The sequence below is a fragment of the Polychytrium aggregatum genome (assembly GCF_025602895.1).
Source record: "Polychytrium aggregatum strain JEL109 chromosome Unknown BJ171scaffold_5, whole genome shotgun sequence".
Taxonomy (NCBI): Eukaryota; Fungi; Chytridiomycota; class Chytridiomycetes; order Polychytriales; genus Polychytrium; species Polychytrium aggregatum.
This window is the reverse complement of record NW_026516207.1, coordinates 961,960-973,879: the sequence shown is the minus strand read 5'-3', so window position 1 is coordinate 973,879 and position 11,920 is coordinate 961,960. Positions and strand designations below refer to the sequence as shown.

General features: G+C 60.2%; 2 protein-coding genes across 2 annotated transcripts; both read right to left on the bottom strand.

Moving 5' to 3' along the window:
• Positions 1-780: 780 nt before the first annotated feature.
• BJ171DRAFT_238495 (uncharacterized protein) lies at positions 781-3,972 on the bottom strand. The gene is made up of 4 exons (XM_053106611.1): positions 2,297-3,972; positions 1,906-1,983; positions 1,603-1,707; positions 781-1,423 (listed from the first exon to the last, which is right to left on the bottom strand). Exons 1-4 carry the CDS (start codon positions 3,857-3,859, stop codon positions 866-868), a joined length of 2,304 nt encoding a protein of 767 aa, XP_052970421.1. The 5' UTR covers positions 3,860-3,972; the 3' UTR covers positions 781-865.
• Positions 3,973-6,618: 2,646 nt separating this feature from the next.
• Positions 6,619-11,661, bottom strand: BJ171DRAFT_596120 (P-loop containing nucleoside triphosphate hydrolase protein). The gene is made up of 11 exons (XM_053114654.1): positions 11,437-11,661; positions 11,152-11,221; positions 10,666-10,877; positions 10,294-10,492; positions 9,696-10,012; positions 9,394-9,548; positions 8,999-9,281; positions 8,571-8,702; positions 7,918-8,277; positions 7,375-7,680; positions 6,619-7,098 (listed from the first exon to the last, which is right to left on the bottom strand). Exons 1-11 carry the CDS (start codon positions 11,569-11,571, stop codon positions 6,694-6,696), a joined length of 2,574 nt encoding a protein of 857 aa, XP_052970420.1. The 5' UTR covers positions 11,572-11,661; the 3' UTR covers positions 6,619-6,693.
• Positions 11,662-11,920: the final 259 nt, after the last annotated feature.

Genomic DNA, 11,920 nt, shown 5'->3' with positions numbered 1-11,920 from the left:
TCCGCGCAGCCGAGCCACCAGCCGGAACGAGCTGGTGGTCATGGGGCTGGTGCGTGGCTGCTCCCCCTTGCTCCACGACAGTTGAGGCCCTTGCAGTTTGGTCGTGGGCCCAAGAGCGGTTGAACTTTGGGGATGGATGTGGATGGGTGGATACATTGGCTTGTTTCGATTTTGGGGAGATGGGAATGGCGGATGACCATGAGAGGAGCCACGGGCGGCTGGTGCATTGCGCCCATGCCATTGCGCCCATGCGATTGCGTGCGAGCAGCTGCGAGCAGGTGGATGAGTCGGTCGAGATGGTCGCTGGGATGTTGGTCCCTGGCAATGCAGAGATCAGCGCCGGGATCTGGGGACATGGATTGAGGGATATACACTCATGGCCGCACATGGCAGTCGCAGCCACACAGCAATGCCAATATGACTTTGCCCTCGGCTGTTCAGACGGATGCGGTTGTACTTTTTGGCTCAGCACGCAGGCGCATCAATCGATGCTGACTATTCATTGAATACGATTCAAAGAGGGGGGGGGCGGAGACTATGAAGGAACAACAGATTACCCAATCAAGTAGAGGCAAGTTGAAGACTTGGGAGCAAAGACGGAGAGAGAGAAAAATGGAGGAGGAGGAGGAGGAGGAGGAGGAGGAGGAGGAGGAGGGAGCACAGGAGGGAGCGCCGGAGGGAGAGGTACCTTGGTAGATGGTTAGACGACACAGACAGACAGACAAACAGATAGACGGACAGACAGAGAGAAGAGGACTCAAGAAGAAGAAAGGAGGCAAATGGGCGGACGAGTCGATGGACCGACAGACAGGTCGATGGACAAACAGGCCGATAGACAAGCAGGCCGATGGACAAACAGTAACGATTAGGACTGGTTCTCAATCACTTTGTGGAAGCTCAGGTCGGGTCGGCGTGATGATCCTCCTCCTCCACCGCCACCCTCGCTGCCGTGGTCGCCTCGGAAGACTTGCTGGTACTCGTTGCCGTGCACGGATCGATAGTCGTCGCCATCGGGCTTGATCGGAGGATGATATCCCAGCGGCAGCGACTTGGTCGCGGGTTGGGGATGCCGGAGCCCATCGAGAGCTGGGGCCGGGACCGAGTGAGGAGGTGGAGGAGCTGGAGGAGGGGGCTGGAGACCCTGCTCCGAGCCCATGATGCCGTTGTGGAAGGCCACCGGGGGCGGCTGGTAGTACGGCCCATATGAGAACTGAGACGGGGCGGAATAGCTGCCCATGAGGCCCGGATGCGACGACGCTGGCGGGATAGGGTTGTAGTAGCTCTCCTGGAGACCACCGCTGTACGGTCGCTCGCCCAGCCCGGGCTCGGGCATCAACCATGCTGCAGGTCCTGTGTACGGAGCGCTGCCAGGCGCAGAGGCGGCCGACGCAGGTCCTCTGGCCATATCGGGGACCGGAGGGAGCTGAGGGCCAGCAAGAGCCAATCCGTTAGTCAGTCAGCCAGTCGAGCCAGTCAACCAGTCCAGCCAGTCAGCCGGCGAGAGCGAACACTGGAATGGCACTGAGCGCCATTGGTGTTCACAGAGACGACCGATACGTTGACTTTGGCAGGGGTATGGCGGCTGGATGGAGTGGCACTTACATCGTGTGTCGGGATCGCCGAGTCCGACAGGCTCGCATCAGCGAGGCCATGATCAATCCTGTGCGGATCTTCAGCGTCATGGCTTCGGAGGTGTCGGCGGAGATCCTGTCGGGGAGGGGGGTTCGCAAATAGAGACAAGTGATCGTGCGAATGTTGGGTGCGGTGCGATGCGTTAGCCGGGACGCTGTGCTGCACGCAGAGAACCCTTTCTCGCCTTGAAGTAGAGTCTGGGTGCCAGCGATGGCATCTGCTCCCCCACTATGCCACCGTTGGGCGGATCCACTTGCACACCAACCCACTTACAGCGGAGCGATAGTACGAGCGGCCGCATTTCCCGCAAGAATGGTCGCGCGTGCGGTTGTCGCCATGAACAAACATGTGCTGGGAGGGGGATCAGAAAGGAGAGCGGAGGAGGGGTCAAGGGTCGTGCCGAGTGGCGGAAATGTGGCACCGTTCCAGGCCCGCGGCTCCGTTGGGTGAATCGGAACCATGCAAAAGATCCTTGTGATCTCTGTCCGTCGACGCTTGCCCAATCGATCTGCCGCCTGCAGATGTGTCCAGGCTTCTGTTGGATAATACATATCCTCGTTCCATGGTCCAGAATGCAGCCGTCTCGGAAGGATGGAGACATGATCCGATCCTGCCTCGCGCCATGGACATGCGACACACGCGCTGCATATGGGACAGCGCTTACCTGATTCATATTGTACTTTCTGGAAAACATCTGCTTGCAGACGGGGCATGTATGCCGCTTTTCCTTGATAGGGCGGGGGTCTCCCGATCCCGATTTGCCGGCCTCGGGGCTCGAGAGGGCAGCAGCGGCGGATTTGTCTGCCGGATCCAGCGGTGACTGACTGGTGGGCGAGGAGAGATCGTCGCCCAGCTGCGGTGCGGCCGAATGAGGAGACTTTGGTAGCAGCTGGATCGGGATCGAGAGATTGTAGGTCCGTGAGGGCGTGGGGATCGGGTCCGAGTACGGGGTCATGTGTACCAGCGACCCGGACGGAGGTGGCGGGTGCGACGGATGAGGAGGATACGACTCGTACGGGCCAGGATCTGCCGGCGGATGCATCCCATATGCCATGTTCTCGGGATTGGCCGAGACCATGGGAAACGATTGGGGGTGTGCCCGCGCGTGCTGTGCTCCGGGATGCATGGATCGCTGCTGCATCGACGACTGCAGGACCGGCTGCGAGTAGCCTGGATAGCCATGGATAGATGAACGGCGAGCAGTCTCCATGTCCGCCGGCGGGCCCATAGGTGTACCGCCATTGGGAAAGTGGGAGGGCACGGGTGGGGCCGAGGCCATCGATGGGTAGAAGCGTTGCGGCAGGACATCCACCCGGGGTGCGCCCGAAGCGACCGACGGTGGATAGCCGAACTGAGGGTTCGAGAACGACGGCGGCGGAGGCAGAGAGTTGGGGCTGTACTGATCCAGCGGTGGTGCGCCCATGCTCTGTTGGAACATTGAGCTCGGCGGCGACGGTTGATGCGAGAACGACCGGGATCGACGAGACGGCTCGGTCGATGCTGGGGCCGACGCCGGGGCCGATGAATAGATTGCATGCTGGCCCGGTGCCGAGTTGAGCGAGGTCTGTGGCGGATAGGGCGCCATGGGCGACGACGAGACTGGCGAAGGCATTGGCAGGGAGGCAGCGAGATGGGTCTGGAGCCCGGCGAGATGAGGCTGCTGGCCCTGCGGCAGCGACCCAGTATCGATGCGAGGAGACTGGCCTCCGAATGGCGACAGGGGATTGGAGCCCGGGGGTGTGGAATAAGCAAAGTGTCCGGCAGACGGCAGCGCAGCTGGGTCCTGGGACTTTGACGTTTCGCGGGCCGGACTCGCGGCGTCATAGAGATGTCGCTGGGGTTGGGAGTGTGGAGGCAGGACAGCCTGGGAGGCAAGGCCGGAACTCATGTCGAAGGGCTGGGAGAGATGGCCGGGATGCTGCTGGGCCGGCGACGACGACGACAACGGGGCCGATGATGGTGGATGGGCCGGACGAGAGTATTGAGAGGGGACCTGGGGATGAGGCTGCGGGTATATAGGAGGCGAGTTGTAGAAGCGGGTCTGCAGTGGCTGCAGCGAAGGGGCGGCATGCGCAGACAGATGGCTGCTGGAGGGCAGGCCAGCCGAGATGGGAGTGGTGTTGCTGGGCAGGATGGGGGGGTCAGCAATCACCCGCATGTGGCTCGGCATGATGGCCGAGGCCGACTCCAGGGGAGCAGCGGTCGATGAGACTGGCGAGATTTCCATGAGAGAGTTGGAGAGTTGCGTTGATGGGATTGGAGCAACAGCCAAGGGGATGCCAGCACCTCTGGGTTGAACTGTCCGAGAATGCGTGGGTTGGTCCGTAAGATTGGAGCTGAGAGAAGATGCAGACGAATGGCAGGGGGGTCAGCGAGCTTGGAGGTCGTGGGGGCGGATGAGGCAGATGCGAATCAACGGAAGTAAAGGGGCTCGATGGAAGTAAGTGGGAACCGATGGAGCTGAGGAAATCGATGCAGGAGGAAACGAAGAGCCAATGGAGTCGATGGCGATCAGCCCAATGGACCAACGGCCGATCGAATGAGTGGGAACGACGGACTGGATTGTGGTCAAGGGGAAAGGTGAGGCGGGGTGGGAGACAGGAGCAACCAGGGCAGAATGGCAGGTGCTCCGACGGGTGCGCGGGAGACAGAGCAAGGACGGAGTGCAATTTCAAGGCAGTGGGCACCGGTCGGTGGGTGGGTGGAGGGAGAGAGGAGGAGAACGATTGCAGCGGCACTGGCTGATCGAGAGGGAGAAGCATCTCGCCACGGGCCAGAATTGCACATGGACGGAATCGCACACGCTCGAGGAGCCCGTGGGGGGGGGTTGCAACTGGGTATTGGAGGGGAGGGGACCGTGTGCTGGGCCAGGGAGGACCGGGGACTGGCAACAGTACCGAGTGCTTACCTCGGCTAATGCTTCAGGCAGGAAGGTGGAGGAACGCAGGCCCAGGCGGAAGGCCAGGAGGATATCGGTGGTTCAGTGCTGTGCGGATCAAGGCGAGGCGCTGGGGCGAACAGACGGCCCCGGTTTTTCTCCTGAGCAGCGGCAGGATGGGAGAGACGAGAGCGGCGCGGACGAGGAGGCCGGGGCGGTGGGGCGAGAGCCGAGGGGCGGCAGGAATAGTGCGCGGGGTGAAAACGGGCCGAGAAGGAGAGCGGCAACGAGAGGAGCAACCAGAGTAACCAGATTAACCAGAGGAGCAACCAGAGAAGTAACCAGAGGAGCAACCAGATCAGCAGCGACGAGAACAGCCAAGGGAGCAGCCAAGGGAATAGCCAAGGGAATAGCCGCTTTCCCACCCATGCAAAGGAATTTGCGACCCATGTTGCCTTGTGCAGGCCTTGTGGTGGAGCGGCCTTGGGACGGCCTTGGAACCGCCCGCGAGTGATCCTCGGCGGTAACGAGGGGGCCCAAGGGCAGGGCGACACAAAAAAGAAAGGCCCACGCACAGACGTGGCACTGGCACGCCCACACCACGGACGGGCGCCTTGAGGCCAGCAGCGACGCCGCCACGGCCTTGTGCGCTGCGTGTGATGGCCAAGCGCCGAGTGACGAGCGGCGGACGGACACGGGACGGCGGCATTGGGATCGGGCGGGATCTGGGTGCTGTGCGGTTGGAGGGGGTGCGGATGTGGAGGAGGAGGATGTGGTGGTGGGAAAACGAGTCGAAGCGCGGTGCTGTCGAATAGCCGAGGCGGGCAACGGCCGAGATGCGGTTGGGTCGAGAAGTGGTCGGGTCGAACGCTTCCTGTCCACGAGCGACCGCGGGTGGCATGCAGTCCGATGCCATAGACGAACTGCGTTTCTGCGTTGATAATCTGCCCCTGTCCGGGCACAGCACCAATCAGAGGCAGTCGAGCTGGGATGTTACAAGTAATGCGGTGTGCATGTAGTTTGTGAACGAAGTTTGTGCATGTGGTTTGTGCATGATGTTCATACAGCTTGTTCCATCCATCCAACTCACAGTCCATATAGCCCACACTCCACTCCATGTAACTTAATTGCACCCGCTTTGACAACCTCCCTTCTCGCAAGCAGCATCCTCGCTCAAGGACGGCCGTGGCCCATTGCACATCGCTCGGTGCGACGCAAACGCAATCGCTGCGCGCCGGTCCTATGGAGCGGTCACGTCCGTCGCGGTCACGTCTGTGCGCGGCTGGCGATTCGTCCGGGGGCCGTGGTGGGGATCTCGCCTCCGTGTCGCACCGTTGCCCCTTTCCTTTCTTTTCGGTCTCTTGCTTTGGGCGGGAGGGGAAAGCCGTCCCCATGAACGCCGCTGTGCTGGGCCGCCATTGGTTCGCCATTGGTTCGCTACAGGTTCGCCATTGGCTTGCCCGCACCGGCTTTGGGCTGCCGGTGGGTTGGCCGGCATGGGGCCGTGGATGCCGGTTGCGTCGGGGCTGCAGCAGTCGTCGCTGGCTGGCGCAAGAGCAGGAACACCTCACCATGGCAGAGACCATGGGCAGCAGCCGCGCTCCGGCACTGCGACTGGCACATGCCTCGGTTGCGGCTGTCACGAGCACCCCGATGGCTGCAGCCACAGCCACCGCGATTCCCAAACGGCGCAAGTGTGCTTGCGCCGGCCATGTCCTTGTGGCCATCGCAGACATGTCCTTGCAGGCACTCGCAGATATGTCCTTGCAAGCACTCGCGGGTCATCAGCGGCCTCCCAGCGAAACACTGCAAACCATCGCAAGGCATCGCAAAGCACTGCAGATTGTCCCCTGATCACCCCCGCGTCGCCCACAAGGCGCGGCGGGTCAGCCGCCCCTCGTGGCTGGCCAGGTGTGCCCTCACGTGTCTGGTTTCTGTATCCGCGGCTGTTCCCGTGTCCGCTGCTTGTCTCGATTGGCACAAGGCGATCTGGCCCTGTTCCTTCGCCGTGGTGCTGCTGGGTGCTGCCGCTTGGTGGAGGTCGGGTTGTACTTGCTGCCCTGCCCTGGCCGCAGGGCATGAGCGAGATGGACAGGGAATGTGAGTGTGGTCGACACCCAGGGCGATGGGGCGAGTGTGTATTCGGAACCCAGAAAATGCGACATCCCCAACACGGGTCGGTCTCAGTTGCCCAGCAGCGAAAGCGCCATTTGTTCCAGCGTCTTCTCATCCACATTCCACTTGCCCTTGAGCTTCTTGCTGGCATTGCCCCGGGCATCGTCCGTACCGCTCCGGTCGTGGCCGGCTTTGCGCTTGCCATGGAGGGCTATGGGTTGTCGCGGGTGCTTTGGTCCGACATTGTCGTCTTCCTCATCAAGGTTAACATCAATTCCGCCATCCGCGTCGACCGAGTCCCAGCCGTCGTCGTTGTCGTCGTCGTCGTCGTCGCCACCGTTGTTGAAGTTGCTATCGCGTCCGTCGTACTCATCGCCATCGTATTCATCGCCATCGTCGTCACCATCATCGCTGTTGTCATCGCCATCTTCTTCGTACGGCACAAGCTCGACACCCGCGTCGCCGTCATCGTCCTGTTCAAAGACATCCGCGGGATCAGCCCGGTTGCTCGTTCCTCTGCCCCGTCGTTACCGGCTGCTGGCCACCCTCGCACGACTTTCCATCAAACAGGGCCGACCATCACGGCGGCACGACCGAGCATCCATCCGCATGCGTCCCGGCTGTGCAATCCGGAAAAACGACCCTCGACTCAGCACGGCTCAATTGCCTCGTGGCAGTCCGACTCCTCAACGACATCCCTCCCCCTCTCATCGATTCCGAATGCGCGGGGAATGAGGCAGTCATCTCACCTCGTCACGGGCCAGCTTCTGTTTGCGCTTCTTCTCTCGCTTCTTGGCCTGGTTCTTCTCTTTGGCGATCCGCTTGTCGTCAATGTCGGCTTTTTGGATCGCCTCACGGCTCTGTTCAAGGTAGCTCTGCTGGATGGTGCCAATGTCGTTCTGGGCCTCGAACTCGGCAAGGGTCTCGAGCTTGTTGATCTGGATGGCCTCGCCTTCCTCGTCAAAGACGACTCGCTTGGATTTGAGCTTTTCCTTCAATCGCTCGCGCCGATTGAGTGTCTGCAGCTGCTTCTTTGTGAGGTCGACGGGGCCCGTCTGGTGAGCGTGCGAGTCAATGTTGGCGGAGTGCCGGCAGAGAGTGTTAGTGGTGAGTGTCAGTGTGGAGTGCCAATCGCCGCTGGCATTCACACCTGTCGCCGAACATCGCATACAACCATATGGCGCCAGAGCCAAACCAAGCCTGGTCTCTGCACTCGCTACTCAGTGCGGATCCCGTCCGGAGCAAATGCATGGAGCTCGACGGCAGGATGGCATGCCGACGCTAGTGCTCACCGAGAGGTCGTCGATGTCGTGATCCGCGCGCTTCAGAGTTAAAAAGTCGTCGTCGCCGTCGTCGCCGTCGCCACCCTTCTCGACGGTCTTGGCATAGTGGTCCGAGAGCACGGTCAGGTTCTTGCGGGCAAACAGCTTGTCGACCTTGGTGCGCGGTTTCTGAGCTCTCTGATCGTCGCTGTCCTCGTCGTCGTCTCCGTCTCGGGTGGCATCGCGACCATCCAAATCAACTTCTGCGTTGGCAGTTTCGTCGTCGCCATCGCTATCATCGCTATCGCTATCGCTGTCGTCTGAGGCTTGTTGGTTCTTGCCAGAGACTGCCCGGGCCTGTCGAGACTCGTTCTTGGCGGCGCCAGATTTCTGTGACCGCCATGTTCAAATCCAGTGACAACCGATCCGCCATTTTCGTATCGTACAGTGGATCAGAGACGCCCATACGGGGAGGGGAGCGGGTTGCAAGGTGAGCTGACAGGGTCATGGCAAGTCTTAGCCTCTCTCAAGCACCATCGCGACCGAACAATCCGCACTTCACTTTTTGTCGGGGTCTCTGACTGGGCGCGTGAGGGATGGGAAGGTACACCCGCTACACATCGTGCTCACATCGGACGACGCTGGGATCAAGTCAAGCCCAATGGCCCCGGGGATGCACCCACCTTGACAAACTTGATATTAGGCGCGCCAGGAAGGCCAAGCGAGGCGGCAAATTCCTCTGACGGCAGCGCATGAACATCAAAGACCAGCTTGTTCTTCTGCAGATAGACTGATCGCATGTATGAAATAAACGCCTGGAAGCCCGAGCAGGGCAGTCGGTCCCGAATCAAGAGTCATGGGAGAGGGGAGGGTGAGCTATGGTGCCGTCCGCATCGCCATGTTCTCGTCCATCGCGGCTGAGCTGGATCAGCAATATGTGCTCTCGACGATGCACTCCACACCGTGCTTCTCGAACGCCGTTTCGCCCCGACGGTAGTGTCCAGGATCGATGCCAGGGTGCCGCAGCCGAAACAAGCACCATTGGCTCCAGGCCGTCGACCTCCCGTCGCTGCAGCTTGATCCACCTCGAGCCGATCGCTTGCCGCCTTACCTTCTGTGCCAGATACTTGATCTCTGGGTCCTGGGAACAGTACGACGCCAGCTGCTTCCGCACCGATGTGGTTTTGCTGGGATTGACGCGGATCTTGTCGACAGGCACCTTTTTCCGCTGCAGTTCTGCAATCATCTCCTGCTCCTCCGACGGCAACAGCACCAACAGCGCCTGTCCGGCGGCATTGTAGCGGGCTGTTCGACCAACTCGGTGGATGTAGGTATCCGAGTCTTCGGGGCAGTCCAGCTGGATGACCCAGTCTACCGCGGGGAAGTCAAGACCGCTGAAAAATGAGTTGGATGCAGTGTGAGCCACATCGCTTGTCCGCACAGATGCCGTCCACAGACAGGGGGCGGGCGGACGGTGGATGAGACAGCTCATGCATTCAAACTCACCGAGCAGCAATATCAGTGGCAAACAAGCAGGCCGTCTGTTTGCGACAAAACTGCTCGAATATCGCCATTCGCTTGGGCTGCTTCTGTTTGCCGTGCAAGCACATTAGTGGCAGACCCGGCTGCATCTTGCAGAATGTTTCGTGAATGAATCGAACCTGCATAGAGGGAGAGGGGCCAAGTAGTAGGGTGTCTCAGTCGCATAGTCATCCAATCGAGGGAGCCCATGACCTGCCCATGACCTGCCCATCGCAAAACAGGCACAACACATGTATCCAGCCCCAGGCACTTGGAGATCAACCGACCTGCTTGCAGCTCGACACAAATACAAGAATCTTGCTCTTGACATGCGTCCGCAAGAATGAAAACAGCACATCCAGCTTCTGCGGCAGCTCGCATACGAGGTACTTTTGAACGAGCTTGCTTGGGGTGCTAGCTGTCTCGGCTTCGTGGACGGCGACGTATTCGGGATCCTTCAGACTCAGGCGGGCGAGGTCGCGCACGGACTTTGTTTGGGTGGCCGAGAACAGCAGCGTCTGGCGGTCCTTGGGCAGGTTCTCGACAATGGCGTTGAGCGTCTTCTCGAATCCAAAGTCGAGGATGCGATCGGCTTCGTCGAGAACTGAGTCGCATGGAGCGGGGGGGGGCAGAGCGAGGACATAATAACATGCGTTCGCGACGAGAATGTTGTAGATTGCGCAAAAACAAGTGGGGGATCGTTCCCGGACAAAGAGCGTCTGTTAGCCTGATGATGCACGCCATACCCATCCAGACTATACTCGCAGTAGATAGGGCTATCGCCCCAGCCCCAGCCCCGATTGAATGCACAGCCGGTTTTTTACAGGTGCATGGAGTTGTCTCTGCACCGCTGTCCGCCCCTCTCTTGCACGAATGTCAGCCTACCAAGCATTTGCAGGTTGTCGCAGCCAAAGTTGGGCGTCTGGTCCATGTGCTGGAGCAGTCTTCCGGGCGTGCACACGAGGATGTTCATGCGATTCACTCGGTCCTGCTCTTGCTTCAGGTCCTTTCCACCAATGAGCAGGCCAGCCGAGAAGTTGTGGAACTGGCCGGCCTTTCGGAGGACCTCAAAGATTTGCATTGCCTGGATGCCATGTGTGGAGCAAGAGCCATGAGCGACAACAACCAAGATCGGTACCGTTGATTTCCTGTCAGGCGAACATGGCAGCCTCGACCCAGGGGCACGGCAAGTGTGATCGTGACGGCGATGATGGCAGAGTTGGGCCAAGCGCAAGATGAGGCAGCAAGCACACCCACCAGCTCCCGTGTCGGCGAGATGATCAACGCGCCGACACCGTCCATGGATGACCATCGGGCTCGATACAGACGCTCCAGGAGGGGAATGACGAATGCCAGGGTCTTGCCCGACCCCGTCTTGGCCGCGCCGAGGAGATCCCGGCCGGCAAGGGTCAAAGGCAGCGATTTTTTTTGGATTTCCGTGGGCTCTGTGAAGCTGGCCTTGGCGAGTCCTGCACGAGAACGGGGGGCCAAAATGGCGTTGAGCATGGAGAAGATGTGCGATCGGTATGCCAACGGCAATGCTGGGGGTGATGCTGATTATACTGTCGATGGCGCTGTCGATGCCAACGGCGATGCAGAGGTCGATGTCGATGCAGATGACGATGCAGATGACGATGCAGATGACGATGCAGAGGTCGATGCAGAGGTCGAGGCAGATGGGCCCAACCGCAAATCCTCGCGAGCAGCATATATGTGAGGCACCGTATCGAGAACACTTCGTACCTTGCAGTGTCCTTTTGGAGAGCGGCAGGTCGGCAAATCGTGTCCAGTTGTCGTTTTTCAGGAAGACATCCTGTGTGTCGAGAGTCCCATCCCCACACGCCGAAGCAAAACACGGCCGATTTTGCAAGTACAGTTCAGTCGAATGAGGATTTCGGCATATCGGCCTGCCACCGCTCGAGGCGTCGCAGGCCATGCTCGGCACTTCTCGGTTCGATGGGTGCCATCATGTCCCGCGGCTGGCCCTGGGGAACATGCCCTCCCTCTCGCCTGCATCAGCGCACACACCGGGTTGGCTGTCCGCTCGTCGAGATCCTTGAGCTCATGCTCCTCCTCATTCCGCTTGGACTGGCGCTTGCTGACAGGCTTCTCGGGCTTGGCCCTTTTGCCCTTGGTCTTGCCCTTGGTCTTGGTTATGGTCATGGATGCTCTGGCGCGGCTGCAGCTGCCGCCGTGGCTGTGGTTGTGGATGTGGTTGCGATGCTGTGGTGCTGCGGTTGTCGGCGATCCAAGTCGCCAGCAACAAAAAAAGTTGGCCAGAACCGGCTGCGCAGCGAGATTAATTGGGCGTCGGCTGGATCCGGCGGCTGGATCCGGCCGTCTGTTGGCTTGGTTTGCTCCACGTTGTGGCGTGGCGGCTTTTTCAAATCCGAGGATGGCCGAGAGGGACCGAGAGGGACCGAGAGGGACCGAGACGCACCGAGAAGAGACCGTGTTGTGCCTGTGGATGTGGTTCATAAGTTGCTGTCCTGCGCCGTTGTTCAGCCAGGTT